Here is a 19,965-nt window from a genome sequence, read left to right on the forward strand (position 1 = left end):
GGGAGGCACTCAATAAATAGCAATTATTTTTGGAACCTAGTATGCAAGTTCGAGGTGGAAATAACCTGTCCTCCAAGAGATTGGAAATTCCAACTCCTATCAACTGAGCTGTTCAAACTAATTGATATTGGGTGTAGCCTACCATTTTCCCAGTTTGGGAACATTGGTGCTTTGATCATTCTTTCTAGGTAAGAGACAGTGATGAATTACCTTTTCATTTCTTTGACTTCTAAGTCTACAAGATGTTAAACAATTAAAGGAGGCAATAAGGGTGGACCTGAAAGGAAAACATATTCCCAGAAATGGTCCTGACCCAACAGCCCCCTGTAGAACCAAACTGTCTTCATCCCAATGTCAACTAACTACTCAAATAATTGATTTGCTTATGGTCCCTACAATGGGAAACTGCCTTTTTTGTCTAAAGACAACATAAAATCTCTCCTTTAGGTCTGGTCTGGAGGTGGGACAGATTTGTTATTTAATTCCGAAGTCATTATTCTTTGTCAAGCAAGGATATATCACTTTTTATGTCATTTATTTTTAATCTCTGAAAAGCGATTGGAAGTTGTATGTCTAGTCAATCAGCTAATTTATTGAACTGCTATGTGCCAGGCAGGCTTTGTTCAGTTCTGAGAGAATAACATACAGACCCTCCTTGGGGGATGGGAAGTAGGACAGGAGCACATACCCTGTGCACATACTCTTGCTTATGTAGTAGGTGCAAGAAAAGAAGCCCAGACTGTTGGGGAGCACAGAGATTTCCCTGGTGCCTAGGAGCGAAGACACAAAGAGACTGTACTTGAGGAGAAATACCAGGGGAGATAGGAGCTTTCTAACATGTTACCGTGGAAATACTTCTCTCCCTTCTATGAGCCTGCATAGGGGAAAGCACACACCCTATCACACTAGATTTGGAATGAGGGATTATTCCAGTGGGGTGCCTAAAATCACAGTTAATAAGGAGCAGAGAATGGATATTACAGGTCATAGGCAGTATTCCTTAAGGTCTTAACAGCCAGAACCAAATTTCCCAAATTGGCCCTCCTGTTCCTGTGCCTGTTGGTCACACCTTTGCTAATACTTAATGCTTTTAAGTTTCAAACTTTATTGCCAATCTTGGCATCATTTTTTAATTATTATTGTTGTACTGGGGTTACACTGGGACATTTACCAATGTTCTTATAATATGTCACAGTTGAATTCACCCCTTCATCATTCTCTTTTATACCCCCCCATTTGGCATCTCGTATTGTTTGTAGAGAAGGAGCACATCTTTAATGATCACTTATACATTCTTACATTCCTCATTTGGCATTTACCTCTTTAAAGGAGGAGTAGTGTTCCATTTATCTTAAGCACTTACCTTATTTGGCTTATATTTTTTTGACAATTGAGTAGAAATGTTCATAGTTGATTTAACTCTGATGGCCATAATAACTCCAAATAAAAAATAGTTCTCAAAATTTATTATGTAGGAACGTTATGTGGGGAGCTTGTTTAAAATTCAGGGTTCCCAGCTCTACCTAAAGGTTTGGGTGGGTCCATAAATCAGCATCATAGCAAACACTCAGCTGTTTTTGATGCAGGTGGCCCAAACTTCAAGAAACACTGCAATTCAGGTTTGCACATTGGCCCCACACAGATTCTTGATAGCAGCTCATAGTAAGAGCAGATCACAAGTTATACTATAAAGAAGAGGAAGCCAGGTACCTACTGGTAGGCAATAAAATCCAACCTCTGGTGTCTACTCCAGGGTACTTTCCATGCTTGTGCTCTGTACAGGGTATCACCAGGCCCCCTCATGAGCTCATCTGTGCATCCTACTCACCTGTCAGACTCATCTACTGGCAGCCCTTCCATTTCAAACCTGCAGGCACAGCCATAGTCTTCAAAGTCTCGGGGGCAAAAACCAGCCACACACTTCATGCTGTTCACAAACTGGAGCAGCAGAGGGAAATTGGTGAAGACAGCCTGCAGCCAGGTGAAGTGGGAGCCCAGGCAGTCTGTGAGAGAGAGACAGGGACTGACGGGCACTGGGAAGCAGAGTGGAAGAGAGTGTCTCATTCACTGGACTTCCTATATCTTGGGCTAAGGGTGTCTCATCAACATAGTAAGCACCTACTGTATATTCAGGACTGTTCCAGACAATAAGCCATGGTCCCTGTTCATTGCCTAACTACTAAATATTTACTTCTTCCTTACGAACAAAGCTGAAAACTTCTTAAGGAAGGTGAGCCTTCCCCTAAGTTTCTGGGAGGAGTCAAGATCATTGTCTCCTGGTTGTGATAATCCCATGTTTCCTTGCCAATGTGGTCTGAATCTGGCCAAAACCTTAGCAGGATGTCTATTTAAAAAATAAAATAAAAAAACAACAACAACAATATGCTCAGAATAGCAGTGGTACAAAACAGAGCAATACTGCTGGGTCTGTTATCTCAGTGATGAGCTGCTGCACCAATCATGGTACCTTCAGACCATTTTTTTGTGTTAAATAATGAAATGTCTGTATGATTCGATGCACTATTGGTGTGCTGGATCTCAAATGGCACAGTGCTGACTCTATACCATTGAAAGGCAGTAAATGAAGAAAAGGGGGATAGACACACAATTTTTGAGCATGTATTATGTGCCAAAACTACACTAAATAGTTTTAATACCACAATAGTTAAGATCCATAGAGTGTATATTAAAGTAGAGAGCATTCATTTTCTCTACTTTGCTATAAACTCCCTTTTCATATTGCCAGGTGGATACTATCCTGTTGCCTCCACTTCATAGGTTATTACACAAAAGGTCAGGTACATTGTCCAAGGGACCAACCAGGGATAATGATTTGCCCTAAAGTATATAGCAAACAAGATTGTCAAGGGAACAATATTGCTCATTTCTGACTCATGCTTGCCTCCCAATCTTCTCTGCCTTTCTGATTAGAGGACAACTAAATGCTATAGGAGGTGACCCCACATCGCTGACTTAGAATGCACAGGGTCACAAGAAGGAACTTGAGGGGGATCAAAGAGTAATTTATGAGGACCAGGTCCACTGGACTGTTCTAGTTTCTTCCCACCTCATGCAAACTTCTTTCCCACGTTTTTTTTTTTTTCCCACATGGACTTGACAGAAAAAATGAATGAATAAATGATTCAATGGTGATGAAAAAATCCTTTCTAAAGTTTGCATGTGTATTTATATAAATATGCATCTTCATTCAAAACTTCCAGGCAAGTGCACTTAGTCATATACACATTTAAGAGCAGTATCAGGCCCAAGAGTGGCTCCCAGTGTCTTTATATAGGTCAATCATAGTGTACTGTGATACTGTTAATAATTGATGGTAGGAGCCATCATGGTTCCCCAGTAGTTGTGTCATAGGTATGCAGTAATTGTATAATAGGCATGGAGCTGACAACTGGAATGCCTAAAAACTTTAGAAATCCATAGGCTTTATATATTTACTAGAAGGGGAGGAAAAATAAAATTACTTTGATATAGAGGACTCATTTCTCCAAGGCCCTCTCCAAGGGCCACTTGGAGAGAGGTCATTTGTCATTTGGATCTGAGAGAGACTCATCACTGTGCATGGGCTCATGGACAAATAATTTGGTTGATTCAACTCCCCTCTCTGAAAGGTTGGAAGTGCACTCTTGATTCAGGGCTGATGTCATCAGCTGGTTCACTGTGTATTGTGATCTCTAGCAATATTCATGTAAGGATCCTCCTTACGATCCACTCAGAGAAGAATGTCTCTCCCTAATAACTATGTGACCTTGGGCAAGTCACTTAACTCCCTTAGGCTCAGTTTCCTCACCTATAAAATGGGGATACCATTCCTTTCTTGGCAAGTTTGTAGTCAGAACAACATGGTGAAGAATATGAAGGCACAGGGCAACTTGACTCACCTGACACAAACAGTACTGCTTTGCTAGCCTTGTTGGAACCTAATTACTATTGCCAACCAGTTGGGGAGGCTCGGGGCACTCAGAGGCAAGACCTCATATTTCCTAAACACACTCCATCCCTGATAGTGGTGGATAAAAGCAATTTCAGATTTAACTTACCAAAAATTTCAGCCACACTTTCTGAATTTTTTAATACCCCACTGAAGAATGTGCTATCTGAATGGAAAGGAAGAAAGAGAAAACAAATTAAAGAGTTTTGACTTTTTTCCATTTCCTGCTCCTTGTCCAGGGAGGTCACATCTTTTCTCCCAGGGATAAATTTGACCTTAGGCTAACTTTTCAGCAACCACAAGTTAGCCATGGAAACTTGATAAAGATGAACTGTGAATTGTATTAATAGGTAACTTTGCTCAGTGGTAAAAATGATCCCTGGATGGTAAGGTGGGTCCAGACTGAGAGTAACTGTGGACAGTAACTATGTGGAGAGAAGTCATCATCTTGGGTCCCTGTCAGTGTGCTTACTCTTGTAACAGGGCATATTCTGCTGGACATTCTAGATATTCTGTTATGGATTATTGCTAGAAATACCGATTCCTGTGGAGAATGAAGTTTCCTGTCCAGAACTAGTCTGTGGGTGCTCCCTATGAAACATGTCCCTTTGTCTCTCCTCTGACACAGGGTCTCCTGGACTATTGTATAGATAGCTTAAGGGCCCCTCCTGCTGAGGAAATGTTGCTGGTGTGGCCTGCTGGTAAGTGGTGCTTCTCAGCCTCCATCTTGCTAAGTGACTTATGGTCTTTGAGTTTAAATGACTACTTGAAGACATTTAGTAGACATTGCATTTTTACAAGAGTCATGCCATTTGTCATATGGATCTGAGTGAGACTGATCACTTTGTTCGTATGGGCTCATGAACAAATAATTTGGTTGATTCAACTCCCCTCTCTGAAAGGTTGGAAGTGAAGTCTTGATTTGGGGTTGATGTCCTGATGTCACCAGCTGGTTCACTGTGCATTTTGATCTGTAGCAATGTCCATGTAAGGATCCTCCTTGACAATCCCTCGCCAAGACAACTTCCCCTTCTCCAAGGAACAAATACAGAACTTCTTTTCCTATAACAAGAGCACTTCAGAGCACCAACTAGCCTTCCCTTCTGTCTATTAGGAAGCTCAGAGTACATTTTCCAGCTGAGACAGTGATCGCATAATGCTCAAATCAGCCCACTTACTTGCTTTCCTGGTTTCCCTTTCAGCTGAACTGTGTCTCAAGAGAGAACACTGGAGGCTCAGCCAACAGGGAAAGCCTCTGCAGAAATGCTTTGGAATCCCATTTGAATAATTTTACTTATAAATGCCACAGCAAAAAGTGTCTCTCAGAGGGGCCATTTCCTCAGACATTATCCTGGACACCTTTCTACCCAGCTTCCAAGAAAAGGACAAAGCATCCTTACTGATGTTTTTTGAGAGTCCGGAAGGCAACTCCTGTGGAACATGTGGGGTATCCAGAGCATGGCCCACTGCAAATAAGGAGAGAAGGCATGGTCAGCACAAACAAAGTCACTTAGCCCACTCAAAGGGCTTAGGCTCAGAGATGACAACAGAAAGACAGTGAGGATGCCCAAAAATCCAATTCCATTCACATTTTTTCTGTCACCGACAGCATGCTAAGTTTAGGCAGAACTTAGGAAATAAAGGGATGGGTGGGGTAGCTGTGGTGTTTCACTGTGGCTGGCTTTAACCGTGGCATCCTGGTTGGGGATGGAGAGATTTGGAAACGGAGAGATTGGGGAAGTTAAAGCTGTCATTGCATATGTCATTGCTTATTTAGACTGCATGTTTGTTTTGGAGTTTCTTAAAGATCTGGCAGAAAGAAGTGAAAGTGTGGAGGGGAGCTTGGTACCCAAGAAGTTTGTAATTCGGGTCAGGAATCCTCCTCAACTCTTAGCATCAGCATCACCTGGGATTCAGGCTCAGTAAGCATTCTGATCCCTGAGCTCTCATTCAAGTCTAATCCAGTCAGTCTGGAGTGACATTCATAAATAGGCATTTTTAACAAGCTGCTCACATGCTTTTGAAGCTGATAGACTAGACACCTCACTTTGAACAATGTTACTTGGAGGTACAATGGTGGAGGGGACCCATACCTATATTCACACGTGGCCACCACAGCTAGTACTTCATCATGGTGCACACAGTGAAGCCTTGGTCAATGGAGACACACAAACAGGAGTTGGAACCCCAGGATGGCCACAGACCCATTCCTTAAAGACTCATGTTCATATTTCCCCCAGGGTTAGAAAGCATGTAGGTCATCTGAAACCGTCACAAGAGTTTTGTCTTTCTTCATCATGTTGACAGTTATGCAGTCAGGCCTGTCAGTGTGTCATTGTCTGGAAACTTCATCAGTCTGAAAGCCACAAAAATCAGTCCTCATGGAAGCATGTGTGATTCAATCTGTTCAGAAAGATGCCCTGGGTGACACCAGGCTTGCCCCTACTTGGCTTGTCAGCCTCACATGATTGACATTTGTGGTTAGAAAGTGTTCTGCTGTGGGGGCTTCTTGTGGACTCTAGGATGTTTACCAGCAATCCTGACAGCAGCACTTCCAACCCGTGGTGCTGAATGCGGGATACATGTGTGTGCACATGTGTGCACGTGTGTGTGTGTGCAAAAGCACACCTAGTTCAGATCCACAGGCTAAACGACAAATGGCCCATGCAGGGGGAGAATCCAGGTAGCCTGTTCTTTGGGCTTCATCTGTCTCTCTCTCTCGCTGTCTCTCTCCTTCTCATGCTGAGGATGGAACTCAGGGCCTGGTGCTTTCTTACTGAGGCACATCCCTAGCCCTTCTTATTTTTTCATTTTGAGACAGGGTCTTGGAAAGTTTCTCAAGCTACCCTTGAACTTGCAATCCTCTTTCCTCAGTCTCCAAAATAGCTGGGATCACAGGTGTAATCTTATAATCCACTATAGCCCGCTGAACCTCGTTTCTTGTTATCACTTTGACTAGCATTGAGAAGCTGCCACTTTCACTGACTTTGAGTGAAATCCATTCCTTTCAAGTCTCCCAGAAGCCCTGCAAAGGGAAACTGGTCCTCATTCTCAGCCTACTGCGCTCTGAGGCCTCGGGCAGGTGCAGCCTCACTAGACGTCCCATTTCTTACTTAACTAAAGATTGAGAAGGGGCAGTGAGTCACCATGGGCTTTTTCAGTTCAAAGGACAAGGGCCCTTGCCTCTCTTTCTGTTCCCTGGATGACACCTGTTGGTGCTGGGAGGAGAGCAGCCAAGGTATGAGTGTGGCTACTTGGTACCAGAGAAACTTCACTGAGTGCATGGAGGACATCTGAAGACAATCTAGAACAATGGTTAGTTTTTCAGGCCAGAAAAAAGGGGAAGAGGGAACAGCAAAGACAGAAGGGTGTGAAACCATGCGTTGTGTCCCGGGAATCACAATGGGTTGGCACAGCTGGCACCAGGCCTCCTCTTGACCCCTGCATTCCAATCATTCCTAATTGCTCTCTGCTCTTCCCACATGGCCTGGGCCTTTGCACAGGCCGTTGGCCTCTGCTGGAAAAACTTAGATCATGGTTTGGCCTGGTTGATCCTGCTGCTATGCATGGTGCAGTTTTAACAACACTGTGTTCAAGTCTCTTCTAACTCTATCTCCTGACCCTGGGGACTCTGGACTTCTGGCCATCCTCTCCCATATCCCACTTCTAGTGACCTCTACCACATCACTTCCATGCTGGTTCTCAGGGTCTGCCTGTGCATCCATGTCTCCATTACACTGTCAGTTTCCTGAGGGCAAGAGCCTCCTCGCTGCTATAGTTTCAAGTCCTAGTGCTCACTTGGCACACCTAGAAACTCTACAGTGCTTGTTGAGTGAATAAAAAGAAATCACGAAGACTAACTTGTGAGGACAGAGGGAGGAGGCCCAGAACCCAGTAAGACTTGGGCTGACTCTGCTTGTTCAGGACAGAGAAAATGCGGGTCTGCTTTAAGACCCAAGTCTGTAAACCCAAATCTCTTCAGGGTTCAGGGAAATGAGAGAAGCATGCCCAGTGTTGGGAGGCAATAGGGAATGGTGGGGAGTGTGGACAAGTAGATTGACCCACGTCACAGCAAGAGGGGCAGCTGTCAAAAACATACAATGGAAAAAAGACAGCCTCTTCAACAAATGTGGCTGGGAAAAGTGGTTATCCATCTGCAAAAAACCGAAACTAGATCCATGTTTATCACCCTATACTAGTATCAACTCAAAATGGACCAAGGACCTTAACATCAGACCCAAAACTCTGATGTTAGTACAGTAAAGAGCAGGGAATACTTGGAAAGAAATAAGTATAGGCAAAGACTTCCTCAATAGAACCCCAGCAGCTCATCAACTAAGAAAAAGGATGGAGAAATGGGACTACATAAAATTAAAAGCTTCTGCACAACAAAAGAAATGGTCTCTAAACTGAAGAGATCACCCACAGAGTGGGAGAAAATATTTGCTAGCTATACATCAGACAAAGGACTTATAATCAGAATATATAGGGAACTCAAAAAACTAAACTCTCCCAAAATCAATGAACCAATAAAGAAATGGGCAAGTGAACTAAACAGAACTTTCTCAAAAGAAGAAATTCAAATGGCCAAAAAACACATGAAAAAGGCTCACCATCTCTAGCAATAAAGGAAATGCAAATTAAAACCACACTAAGATTCCACCTCACCCCTGTCAGAATAGCCATCATCAGCAACACCACTAACAACAGGTGTTGGCGAGGATGTGGGGAAAAAGGAACCCTCTCACACTGCTGGTGGGAATGCAAGATAGTACAACCACTCTGGAAAACAATATGGAGGCTTCTTAAAAATCTAAACATAGATCTGCATATGATCCAGCAATCACACTCCTGGGGATAAACCCAAAGAAAGGAAACACAGGTTACTCCAGAGGCACCTGCACACCCATGTTTATTGCAGCACTATTCACAATAGCCAAGTTATGGAAACAGTCAAGATGCCCCACTACTAACGAATGGATTAAGAAAATGTGGTATTTATACACAATGGAGTTTTTTTTTTTATTCATATGTGTATACAATGTTTGGGTCATTTCTCCCCCCTTCCTCAACCCCTTCCCTTACCACCCATCCCGTCCCCTCCCTTTACCCCCACCCCTTCAATACCCGGCAGAAACTATTTTGCCCTTATCTCTAATTTTGTTGTAGAGAGAGTATAAGCAATAATAGGAAGGAACAAGGGTTTTTGCTAGTTGAGATAAGGATAGCTATACAGGGAGTTGACTCACATTAATTTTCCGTGCATGTGTGTTACCTTCTAGGTTAATTCTTTTTGATCTCACCTTTTCTCTAGTTCCTGGTCCCCTTCTCTTATTGGCCTCAGTTGCTTTTAAAGTATCTGCTTTAGTTTCTCTGCATTGAGGGGAACAAATGCTATCTAGTTTTTTAGGTGTCTTACCTATCCTCATATCTACCTTGTGTGCTCTCGTTTTTATCTTGTAATCAAAGTTCAATCCCCTTTTGTGTTTGCCCTTGATCTAATGTCCGCATATGAGGGAGAACATACGATTTTTGGTCTTTTGGGCCAGGCTAACCTCACTCAGAATGATGTTCTCCAATTCCATCCATTTGCCAGTGAATGATAACATTTCGTTCTTCTTCATGGCTGCATAAAATTCCATTGTGTATAGATACCACATTTTCTTAATCCATTTGTCAGTGGTGGGGCATCTTGGCTGTTTCCATAACTTGGCTATTGTGAATAGTGCCGCAATAAACATGGGTGTGCAGGTGCCTCTGGAGTAACCTGTGTTTCATTTCTTTGGGTATATCCCCAGGAGTGTGATTGCTGTATCATATGCAGATCTATGTTTAGATTTTTAAGAAGCCTCCATATTGTTTTCCAGAGTGGTTGTACTATCTTGCATTCCCACCAGCAGTGTAAGAGGGCTCCTTTTTCCCCACATCCTCGCCAACACCTGTTTTTGGTGGTGTTGCTGATGATGGCTATTCTGACAGGGGTGAGGTGGAATCTTAGTGTGGTTTTAATTTGCATTTCCTTTATTGCTAGAGATGGTGAGCATTTTTTCATGTGTTTTTTGCACAATGGAATTTTACTCAGCCATGAAGAAGAATGAAATCTTATCATTCTCAAGTAAATGTATGGAACTGGAGAACATTATCTTGAGTGAGGTTAGCCAGGCTCAGAAGACCAAAAATCGTATGTTCTCCCTCATATGCGGACTTGAGATCTAGGACAAATACAGCAATGTTGTTGGACTTGAGTCACATGACAAGGTGAGAGCACATCCAGGAGGTATGGGGATAAGTAGGAAACCCAAAACATGAAAGTGTTTGATGTTCCCACTGCACAGGAGCTAATACAGAAACCTTAAAGCAACATAGGTCAATATGGGAAGGGGATCAGGAACTAGAGAAAAGGTCAGGTAGAGATGAATCAACTTGGGTTGTAACACACTTGTGCACGGAAGCAATGCTAAGAATCTCTCTGTAGCTATCCTTATCTCAGCTAGCAAAAACGCTTTGTCTTTCTTATTATGCTTATGTCTTCTCTTCAACAAAATTAGAGATAAGGGCAGAACAGGTTCTGCCTGGAAGCAAAGGTGGGTAGAGGGGAGAAGGAAGGGACTGGGTGGCAGGAAGGAGAAATGACCCAAACAATGTATGCACATGTGACTAAATGAATAAAAATAAATAAATAAATAAAAATTAAAAAACAAAAAAGAGGGGAAGCTGTGAGTCAGCCTCAGGCCATGGAGAAGGAGAGTCATAATTTTTCAAATTTGCTAGAAATCTGAATTCTTTGTAAATTCTTTCCAATTTTAAACTATTGGCTCAAATCAAAATACTGTGTAGACTGAAGCAAATGGATCTGTGGGCTACCTTCAATTTGAGGGTAAAACGAAGGCATTTTGCCTTGGGTGAAAGCTCAAAGGGCCAAAGGGGCAGGATTGTGAGCAGGTGTGCAGCAATTAGCCCTCTTGGAATGGTTCCCACAGAGAGGGAGCTCCCTCTTGCCTGGAAATATGGGTATCGAAGGATGGTGCCCTGCAAATCATGGACTTGCAGGCCAAGAGACAACTTCAATTCCATGTGAGCCTTGTCACAGGTCCCACACAATTACTCTGGCACATTTTATATTTGGCATCACTGCTTTGGAAACTGTCTCATCAGTCCCCTTAGGTGGCAGTTGTAAAATATTGCTGCTCCTTGGTAATCACTTCACTCCTGGTCCTTTGTGCAAGTGAGAATCCCACTCTCTCCGTGGAGGCTGGGAGAGGGGCCGGTCCAGTGCATGTTAATAAGGCATGCGGCTCGCCCCACATTCAGCTTACTTTCAGGATATCCGTGCCCACACATTTTCATTAGTGACTAAAAAAGTCACCCTGGATTTTAAACTGTCTAATCTGGAGGACTGATTTAGGTCACACACCAAGTCTGGTCAGGTGTGAGGGGTACAGGGAGGCAGGGAGGGCAAAGATGGAAAATCAGAGGCTATGGAAGGACCCAATTCGGCAGAATGATATTTATCCCCATTCAGGTAGGTTTGTCCTTATATATAGGAAGGTAACGGCGTTGTACTGTCTCAGGAGCAGAGCTAATGCCATACTTCTCACACACCACCTCATCTAATACATGTCTGTACCATTTTACAGACAATAAAACTGAGACTCAGTGATGAAGTGCAGCCTCTCTGACCAGGCGCATAAGACTTTCTCAGTCTGACTGCTGTAGCCTCTGCCAATTATTTCCCCCCTCAAACTTTACGCCCTGCTGTGCTGAGCGGCTTCATACCTTCCAGACACCAAGTGCCATTCTGCCACCTGCCTTTGCTGGTGTTGTGCCCTGGTCCTGAGGTCCTTCCCCTATGCCTACTACCCATGGCCTACTCACTTTGACATAGGTTAGGCAGGGATGTAGGAAACCTGATGGCTTGTGTGTTAACAAAAAACTCACATCCTACCTCACTGACATAATGGAATAACTCATGAACTCTGTGGCCTGCAGAAAATGACTGCTCCAGTCAGACCAAGCAAGGTGAAAAACACTCCTGCCTGATGTGTGAGAGGAGATAATAATGCATAACCCAGTCTCTAGAAGTTCACAACACATAACTAAGTTTTCCAGGAATGACTACCCCCATGTCCACAGGCCCCCAAAAAGCTTGAGGTATGGGATTTTCAGGTCAGTCCTCCTTCTTCTTTTTGCACATTCTCCCCCCTTGATAGTGTACTTTGGCTTGCTTTCATTTTGCTTTGCATTAAAACCTGCTCCTGCTTAGGTCTCTGTGTCATTGAATTCTTTTTCCCAGGAGACCAAGAACCTCTGGCCCTGACCAGATCCAGTAACAACTCTTACCCGCATTTTACTGTTCCACTTGAAATTCGAGGAGCCCTACCTGACCTCTACGCTCGGCTGGATAAGGGACAACTTTCTGTGTTAACATAATGTCTGGGACAACCTTCTCTCATTGCACTTGATATCTCAAGTTGCAATAATCTGCTTCTGTAACTGTTTCCCCCATATAGAGTATGAGGGGAAGAGTAGAGGTTTATTGATAGTAAGCACTATGATGTACATGTGTGCATTTACATTATATATAGAGAGACAGAGAGAGCACAAGTTCTGATGATACTTGTTGAGTGAATTCATGCATGTACAATAGTCAAACCCATGCCATCAAATAGTCCATGAGTGGTGGCTTACTAGAATCACAGCTAGTAAACTTTAAGCAAATTAAAACCATGTCATCTCCAGGGAGAGGAATGATCAGGTCTATGAATGAATTTGAGTACAATTCATAGTAGGACGTATTCTACTTAGATGATCAACCAGAAATAACTTAGCTCACTTTCATGCCCAGTGACATTTTTCATTTCTAGAAGATGAATGTGCCAAGGATGATGGAAGTGGGAATTCATACTTAGCTCTGTGTTGTGGAGATGTGGATTCAAGTCTACAGCTGAGCTCCCACGTAAACGGAACACAAAGGCCGGGTGAAGATCCAAGGGATCGCTCTCTCTTCTAACCCAATGCTAACCACAATCCCACTGTTGACTCTTGGAAGTCATGAGGAAAGGGGGCAGCAGCTGCCTAGTTGGTGGAGGAGCAAACATAGATGCTGCCCCTCATAGAGTAAAGAACTAGGAGAGCCCTTGTCAGCATAGGGACCATTCATTGTCTATGCACACAAAGCTTGTCTTCAAATCTGACTCAAATAACCACTTGGTCAGCCACAAGAAGATGCCTCACAGAAGGTGTCCAACTACAAAAGCTTGACGTGGTTGTGCTCTGTAGCCGAGGGAAGTGCTTGCATAGAGGCCTGATCCCCTGTGTCCTTCCATGCTCCCATCCCCTGTGTCCTTCCATGCTCCCATGCTTCCCATGGCTATTCCCAGTGTGGGCAGGTATACTATGGTAGGCCAGGATCCTTGGAGACAAAGGACTTGGGGGGATTCCTCCTGATCGGTCTTGCCAAACTGTCTTCTGATCTAGGAGCACTCCAGGATGCATCCACCTTCTCTCCTCCTCCCTCCCTCACTAAAGACCTGCCTGATGACCTCATGGCCTTTCCTCATTGCTGCCTCACTTTTTCTCACTGTTGTTTTCTCTAATAGAAGCTTTGCACACTTGATCTGTCCTTGGCCTCTGTTTCTCAGAAGACCCAGACTGAAACACCTCAGAAACAGCCCTTCCCCTAAAACGTTTGGACCAAGTGGTGAGTTAGTTGAGTGGCTGACCTATCTCAGTGGTAACCATGTACTTATCCCTGCAAAACCAGGGCTGTGGGTTCAAGTCCATATATATATCTATATGTTTGCACTTAAACTTTCTATGACTGTAACTTTTTGAATGCCAGATGTTAGTATATTTGGAGTAAAATCTCTGGGGGGATGCCAAAAATGTCAAATAATTTCTAGCAATGAGGCTATCATTATTGTTTTATTACCATAATATAATAGCCAACTATGAAAAGAGGAAAAAGAAACGAAGCACAAAGAACAGGGAAGAAGATTCTTAATGGCCTCAATTTTATAGAAACAAAAAGGTGCATTTAAAAGGGGGATGCTTAGGGGGCAATTTTGATCAAAGGGAAATTTACTGTTTTGAAACTGGGAAATGTGTTATTAAAGAAAATAAGCTAAAAATTAGAAAAGTGGGTTTTGGCAGGTAAGATCTCATTTAGGAAAAAATCAAAACAACAATAACAACAAAAAAGAGAAGAAACTCAAAAACTCTAAAACACAGTATTTCACATTTTTGACACTCAAAACAGGGTAAGTCAAGATCATAGTTGTAATTTGATAAAGTTGAGTTGAGGTCTTCATAGGGACACCAACCAGTTGCTCTGAAGTAGAATCCACATCAGGACAAGAGAGTCTGAACCAGGAAAAAACACATGGTAAGGAAGGAAGGAGTCACAAACCACTTTGTCTCAGAGAGAAGGGCCAGATGGGGCTTCGAAGGGGGTCTGGGCTACAAGGAGGGCTTTGAACTTATGCCAAATGGTTACATTATAATTTTCAACTTGAAAGCATCTGGACCATGTGCAAACTTCTTGTACTGTCTACTGACTTGGGTCATGGTGTAAAAAAATCAGCAAATGTTTGTGACTTCACATTGCTATGCTGCCTCCATTGCTGTTTGGAGGGATGCCTAGAGGGTGAGGGTAGGTGTGTTGGTCTAGAGTTTCTCTGAGTATGGGCAGGGAGAGAGAATGCACCCAGATCAGTGGGTGAGGTGAACAGTTGTGGAGGAAGGAAAGCAGAGGATCAGGTGTTTGAGAGCTGTACTAATCCATGAGTAAGAAAGCAAGCAAGGAAAGAGCCAGCAGCCTCAGCTTTCCAGCCAAGACTCCAAGCAAACTTCAGTTTATCACCCTAGAGGCCCAGGAGTTTGGGTGTCTCAGGTTTGGGTGGTATGAGATTCATTTTAGCATGAGAATGAGAATGGGTTTGTTATTGATGCTACACACAACTCCCAAGGGAAAGGGACACTTTTATCTGTGAGGAAGGCCAGTGTGCTCTGAGGAAATCAACAAACCAGGGGACCAAAGAGGAGTTGAGCTCATAACCAAAGAGGAGTTGAGACACTCTTCGGGTGAAGGGTTTCTACCTGGCCACCTTGCCTTTCGGCCCACCTTATTCTCCACTCTGTCTCCTACCTCATATTTTCCTGTACTGTTCAGGGTGCTCAACAATATCAGCTGAATTAAATGTATAGCATATTACTGAAGTTTGATTTCTGTCACTCATTACACCAGGGATGAAAAAGTACTAATAAGCAAATCCAATGAAACTTGACAATATCTCCTAGTGTTCATATTAAGTAATTACACAGTAAGCTGGAAATAAGGTATCAAATAGTGTTACTCACCTACACAGGGGACCATCAGCACAGATACGAGGAAAAGCCCAGTCATAGCAGGAGAGCATAGAAGGGGGCTTGGGTGCCACCTGGAACAGTTTTCTGGGGAGAAGCCAGCAGACTTGACCAGGATGCTGTCAGAAATCCTAGGAAAGAACCGGCACTAGGCCACCTTTATGCCATCTTTGTGCCATCAAACACAAAGCCCTGAAAGGGTTTCTGCCTCAGCCTGGCCACTAACAGTTTGACATTAAGGTGCTCTCGCTCGTCTTTGAGATTCAATCTGTTCCTTGGTAAAATGGAAACTTAACCCTGAGTTCCTTGAGGCCACAGTTGTGGTCTCACTTTTCTACTCATTTATTCCACGGTCATTCATTTCAGCTCTTCTATGGGGGAGGCAGTGAGAATTCATTATCCAGGAATGCAAAGTGAGGAAAACACAGCTCACACCATTGTTACATCAGCACCCAAAGCTGGCTTTGAACTTCATCACTTTACATATGAATAAATTTGGCAACCACATGGTGGCGCTGCCTGCCAGCAAAAAATATTTTCTGTGCTGCATCTCTAGCTTCCTTCCCTTCCTCGGCTTCTGAGCATTTGAATACCTCGTTGAGATGCTAAGGATCCAAATATATGCTTGATGGCACTGCTCTAGGGACGAAGAGAGGAGGTAGGCAAGGTCCTGGACCCCCTACTGCATTTCAGTTGTTTCCCTGTACTCAGATCTCTCAACCCTGTTAACTATGTATTTAACAGTAAAGGAAAACTAAAACAAAGACCAGAGGGATTTAAAAATAATTTTAGCTCCCTGGGACTATAACTCTGTAAAGAATGGAAGATGGTTGGTTGACGTGCACACACTTTGCTCTAGATCATGTTTTTAGGACAAAACATAAATGATAGCACTGCATGATCTATGCTACCCCAGTGGCACACACGGGGACACAAGACAGATAGGCTTGTGTATGTTGTACACTGAACAAAAGGGGTAGGCTAAGGGGGCAAGTAAGGACCAAAATGGAGCCAGGTCACGCTCTTTTCCCTCTTCAGGGTTGTGTGAAGCTGGAGGAGGACTTTCTCCAATGTATCCTTCCAGGTGAAACGGGTCCCCATGCCCTGGTTGTTATGGTGAGCAGGGTTTGGCATTGGGAAAGGTGACCAAAGGAGAAAGACATTGTAGACTATTCATAGACTACTCTACGAACCTTTCTCCAGGCCTAACACAGCCTCTAGTGGCCGCAAAATGAATACTTGTTGAATGATTGGGAAAGGGTGAGATATGAGTTCTTTCCGATTCTCACTCAGCTAGGCATTCTGTAGTAGTGTGCCTGCTGTCCAGTTTTCTTTGGGCATAATGCTCTGCTCATAACCTTTAGCCACATGAGCCCCTAGAGCAGGGTAACTCTCAGGGTTAGACAGGCTTTCTGACTGTTCTGCGGAGAGTCGGATCTGCATGACTCCTTTCGGGTTAAAGCCAGACTGAAATGAAGGGTGAGACAGGAGAAGTCTCTAGGTGGACAGTGGGATGCCCTGGGAACTCTGCTGGTAGACAGTGGAAGTCTCCTTTAGTAGCCCACTGACCCCTCTGAAGGCATACCCACAGAACTCTGCTGGTAGACAGTGGAAGTCTCCTTTAGTAGCCCACTGACCCCTCTGAAGGCATACCCACAGGACTGATGCTAGCTTGACATTGGGTCAAGCTCAGTCACCATGAGGCACTTCCTGTGTTAGCTCTTCATTGTTAACATCACACTGTGAGAGCTGCCAGGAAATCTGAACTTGGAATGGGAGTGAGCATCATCTAGTTCAAAGGTGTGTTTTACAGATGAGATCATTGACAATTTATGGCAAAAATGCCCCATTTCCTAGATCTCTTAACACCAGGCCAGTGCTGTAGGATAACAGCCCCTACCTAGGAGCCACTGGGGGTCCACCCCCTCTCCTGCAGGCCTTAATCCCTCCAGGTACTGATGGCAGTGTCTGAAGTAGAGATGTTGATTGCAGCATTAGGAATTGCAATTACAGCAGCTGGCCTTGGTTAGAGTCTCAATAGCACCAGCCATGATAAAGGTCTTTATGCTGATCCCTTCTGCTTGTGTGGAAGGCCCTATCTGGGGAATGAAAGAGAGGTGAGACTGAAGCCATGGCCTGTCTTTTTCCTCTTCTGACTATAGTTTCAGGGATATGCTGCCCTAGGATATCCTGCAGTTCAGAGTATACAGGCAGGCTCCGGTGCTCAATTTCTACCTCTTCTAATGTGTCTAGTGGAATGTAAATGAGCAAAAGCTACCTGTTTCCAGATGCAACCTTGACTCTGGTATAATTTATTTAAAAAAATAAATTGTAAGAGCCAGGCATGGTGTAACATGTCTGTAATCTTATCTACTTAGGAAATAGAGAGACAAGGATCTTGGTTCAAGATTAGCCTGGGCAAAGTAGAGTGAGGCCCTCTCTGATAAACCAACTAAAAAAGCAAAAGGACTGTGGGTGTGGTTCAAGTGGTAGAGAGCTTGCCTAGCAAGCTCCAGGTCCTGAGTTTAATCCCCAGTACTGGAAAAATAAAATAAAAAAATAAGTTGTAGGAAGAGGAGAATGGGAATTCTTGTTTAATGGGCTCAGAGTTTCAATTGGGGAAAATCAAAAGTTCTGGAGGGAGATCAGTGGCGGAGATGGTTGTACAAAGATGCAAATGCACTTAATGCTATCGTACACACTAGAATAGCTAAAATGGCAAATCTTACTTTATGTACATGTACATATACATATACATATACATATGTATATATATATGATATAAGGGCAGCATATCCCCTATATATATGTATATATATATATATATATGATAAGTTATAAGCTTGGGGACCTTGCTCCTTGAATCTATGCATCCTTTCTGTTGATGCTCCACTGATTACACTCCACACACTGTCTAAGAACAACACTCTAGGACTTTTTTCACCATGTTCTCACTTTCCAGAGGGGGTCTGAGGCTCAGAAAGAGTCTGTAACTTAAAAAAAAGTCCCCCCACCCCACACACACAAGGAACATACATGCAGGGCATGACACATGACTATTTGAGCCAGGCTTCAAACTGAGGACATTCAATGTGACCCAAGACTTTGCTCCCCTCAGTTGCCAGGCCAGCCATGTGATCCTAAAGACACTGCATAGTAACTGCTCACTGTGTAACTGTCACAGTGCTGGGAAAACTTACTTGCCAGGCTCCTAAGAACCAGCTGGCCACTCCCCAGGGTGTGGTGAAACCAAACAGATGGCAACATTACCCTCAACCCCAAGAAAAGGGAAGGCCAGCCAGAAAGTCAGCCCTGAATAGCAGTGAGGGTGCTGAATCCCGCTTGGAGGGTCTCAGATGAGAGACACAGACGGGCTGCTGCCGAAATCCAGCATCCTTTGTTGGCCAAGTCAGGTGCCCTTGGGTACAGGGCTATGACCTGGAAGAAGAATCCCCTTTACCTATTTGTTCAAGGGGCCCAGGGCCAACAGAACACCTTGGGCAATGTTGTCCCTGCAGACTGAGAGGGCTCCCAGGTCTCTTAGCTTAGTCCACATGCCATTTGTGGAGTCCTGGCTTACCAGACCAACCAATGAACAATTCCACAGCTGTCTGGACAGCAGCTGGGAACCAGACATTGCTGGCTGGGTAGACCCAGGCAGGGTGGATTCTGTGGCTTGCTGGCTTCCTTGAGTCAGATGCTGATGCTGCCTGGAACTCATTTTTCTGGTCAGCAACATGCTTGTGACTGATTTTTCATTAGGGCATCACGAGGACTAATGGATGAGTTCCACTGAGGCAGAACACCAAGCACATGGCACACACTCAGTACTCAGTGAGGACTGCCCATCAACATTGGATCACAGGTCAACACTGGATGCCGTCAACAAGGCTGTTGGCCCACAACGGTTTGGGGGACCCTCCCTGATGTGGCAGAGGATTTTTTCCCCAGAGAAATGCATCAGATGCTGTCTTCCTGGCATTGCATCTCTTTGTACAAGGGCTCAGATTTCCTTTGAGTTTCCAGATACATTTTAGAGTAATAGCCAGGGCTCAGACAGTCCCAAAGGCATCCCCATTCTCCCCTGCCCCCTTCTCTTCCTCCATCTACTTCCTCCTCTATCTCTCCCTCTTTTCTGTTCTCCTTTCCTTCCACTCTGCCTCTCACCCACTCCCTTTCTTCCTTCCTCTTTCTCTTCCTCCATCCATTTCCCCTTTACTTCTCCCTTCCCCGCTCCTCCCTGGCCTCATCCATCCTCAAGCCTCTGGCTCTCACATCAACAGAAGTAGGTGCCTACCGTGAAGCTCCCACGCAAAGGTCACAGGATGAGTGCGTGATGCTTGGCTTTGGATGGATAGAGACTGAGTTCTTTATATCCCAAGGAAAGAGCTCTGGTCATGTGAGTGCCTGCCCCTACTGCTCACATCAAGAAGATACTTCTCATGCCCATTGGCAGGTGGGCTGCCCCCAAGGGGAGGAGGAATTATAGTACTATGGGTTGGCACAGGCAAAGGCTCCATATTAAGAGGCCCCATCCTGACCCCCAGGAGACCTAAGCTCTAATTAGAGAACAATGGCTATGCTGTTCCTCACGCTCCACCTCCCCTCAGTCTCAGAGGCTCAGCAATTATGTCTAGAGTCATCAGGATGAA

At 44.2% G+C, this 19,965-nt stretch overlaps 1 protein-coding gene across 1 annotated transcript in view; it reads right to left on the minus strand.

Annotated features, from left to right (window-relative positions):
• Oc90 (otoconin 90) overlaps nt 1-19,720 on the minus strand; it is a 39,926-nt gene extending 20,206 nt beyond the window's left edge. Inside the window, exons 1-5 of the mRNA XM_074066952.1 lie at nt 19,611-19,720; nt 15,308-15,444; nt 5,350-5,415; nt 4,059-4,115; nt 1,829-2,003 (exon numbers count right to left, since the gene is read on the minus strand). Coding sequence (XP_073923053.1) covers nt 1,829-2,003; nt 4,059-4,115; nt 5,350-5,415; nt 15,308-15,353 — 344 coding nt within the window. The 5' untranslated portion in view covers nt 15,354-15,444; nt 19,611-19,720. The remainder of the gene's footprint in view (nt 1-1,828; nt 2,004-4,058; nt 4,116-5,349; nt 5,416-15,307; nt 15,445-19,610) is intronic.
• Between the last annotated feature and the right edge of the window lie 245 nt (nt 19,721-19,965).

This window comes from Castor canadensis, chromosome 3 (genome assembly GCF_047511655.1).
Source record: "Castor canadensis chromosome 3, mCasCan1.hap1v2, whole genome shotgun sequence".
Classification (NCBI taxonomy): domain Eukaryota; kingdom Metazoa; phylum Chordata; class Mammalia; order Rodentia; family Castoridae; genus Castor; species Castor canadensis.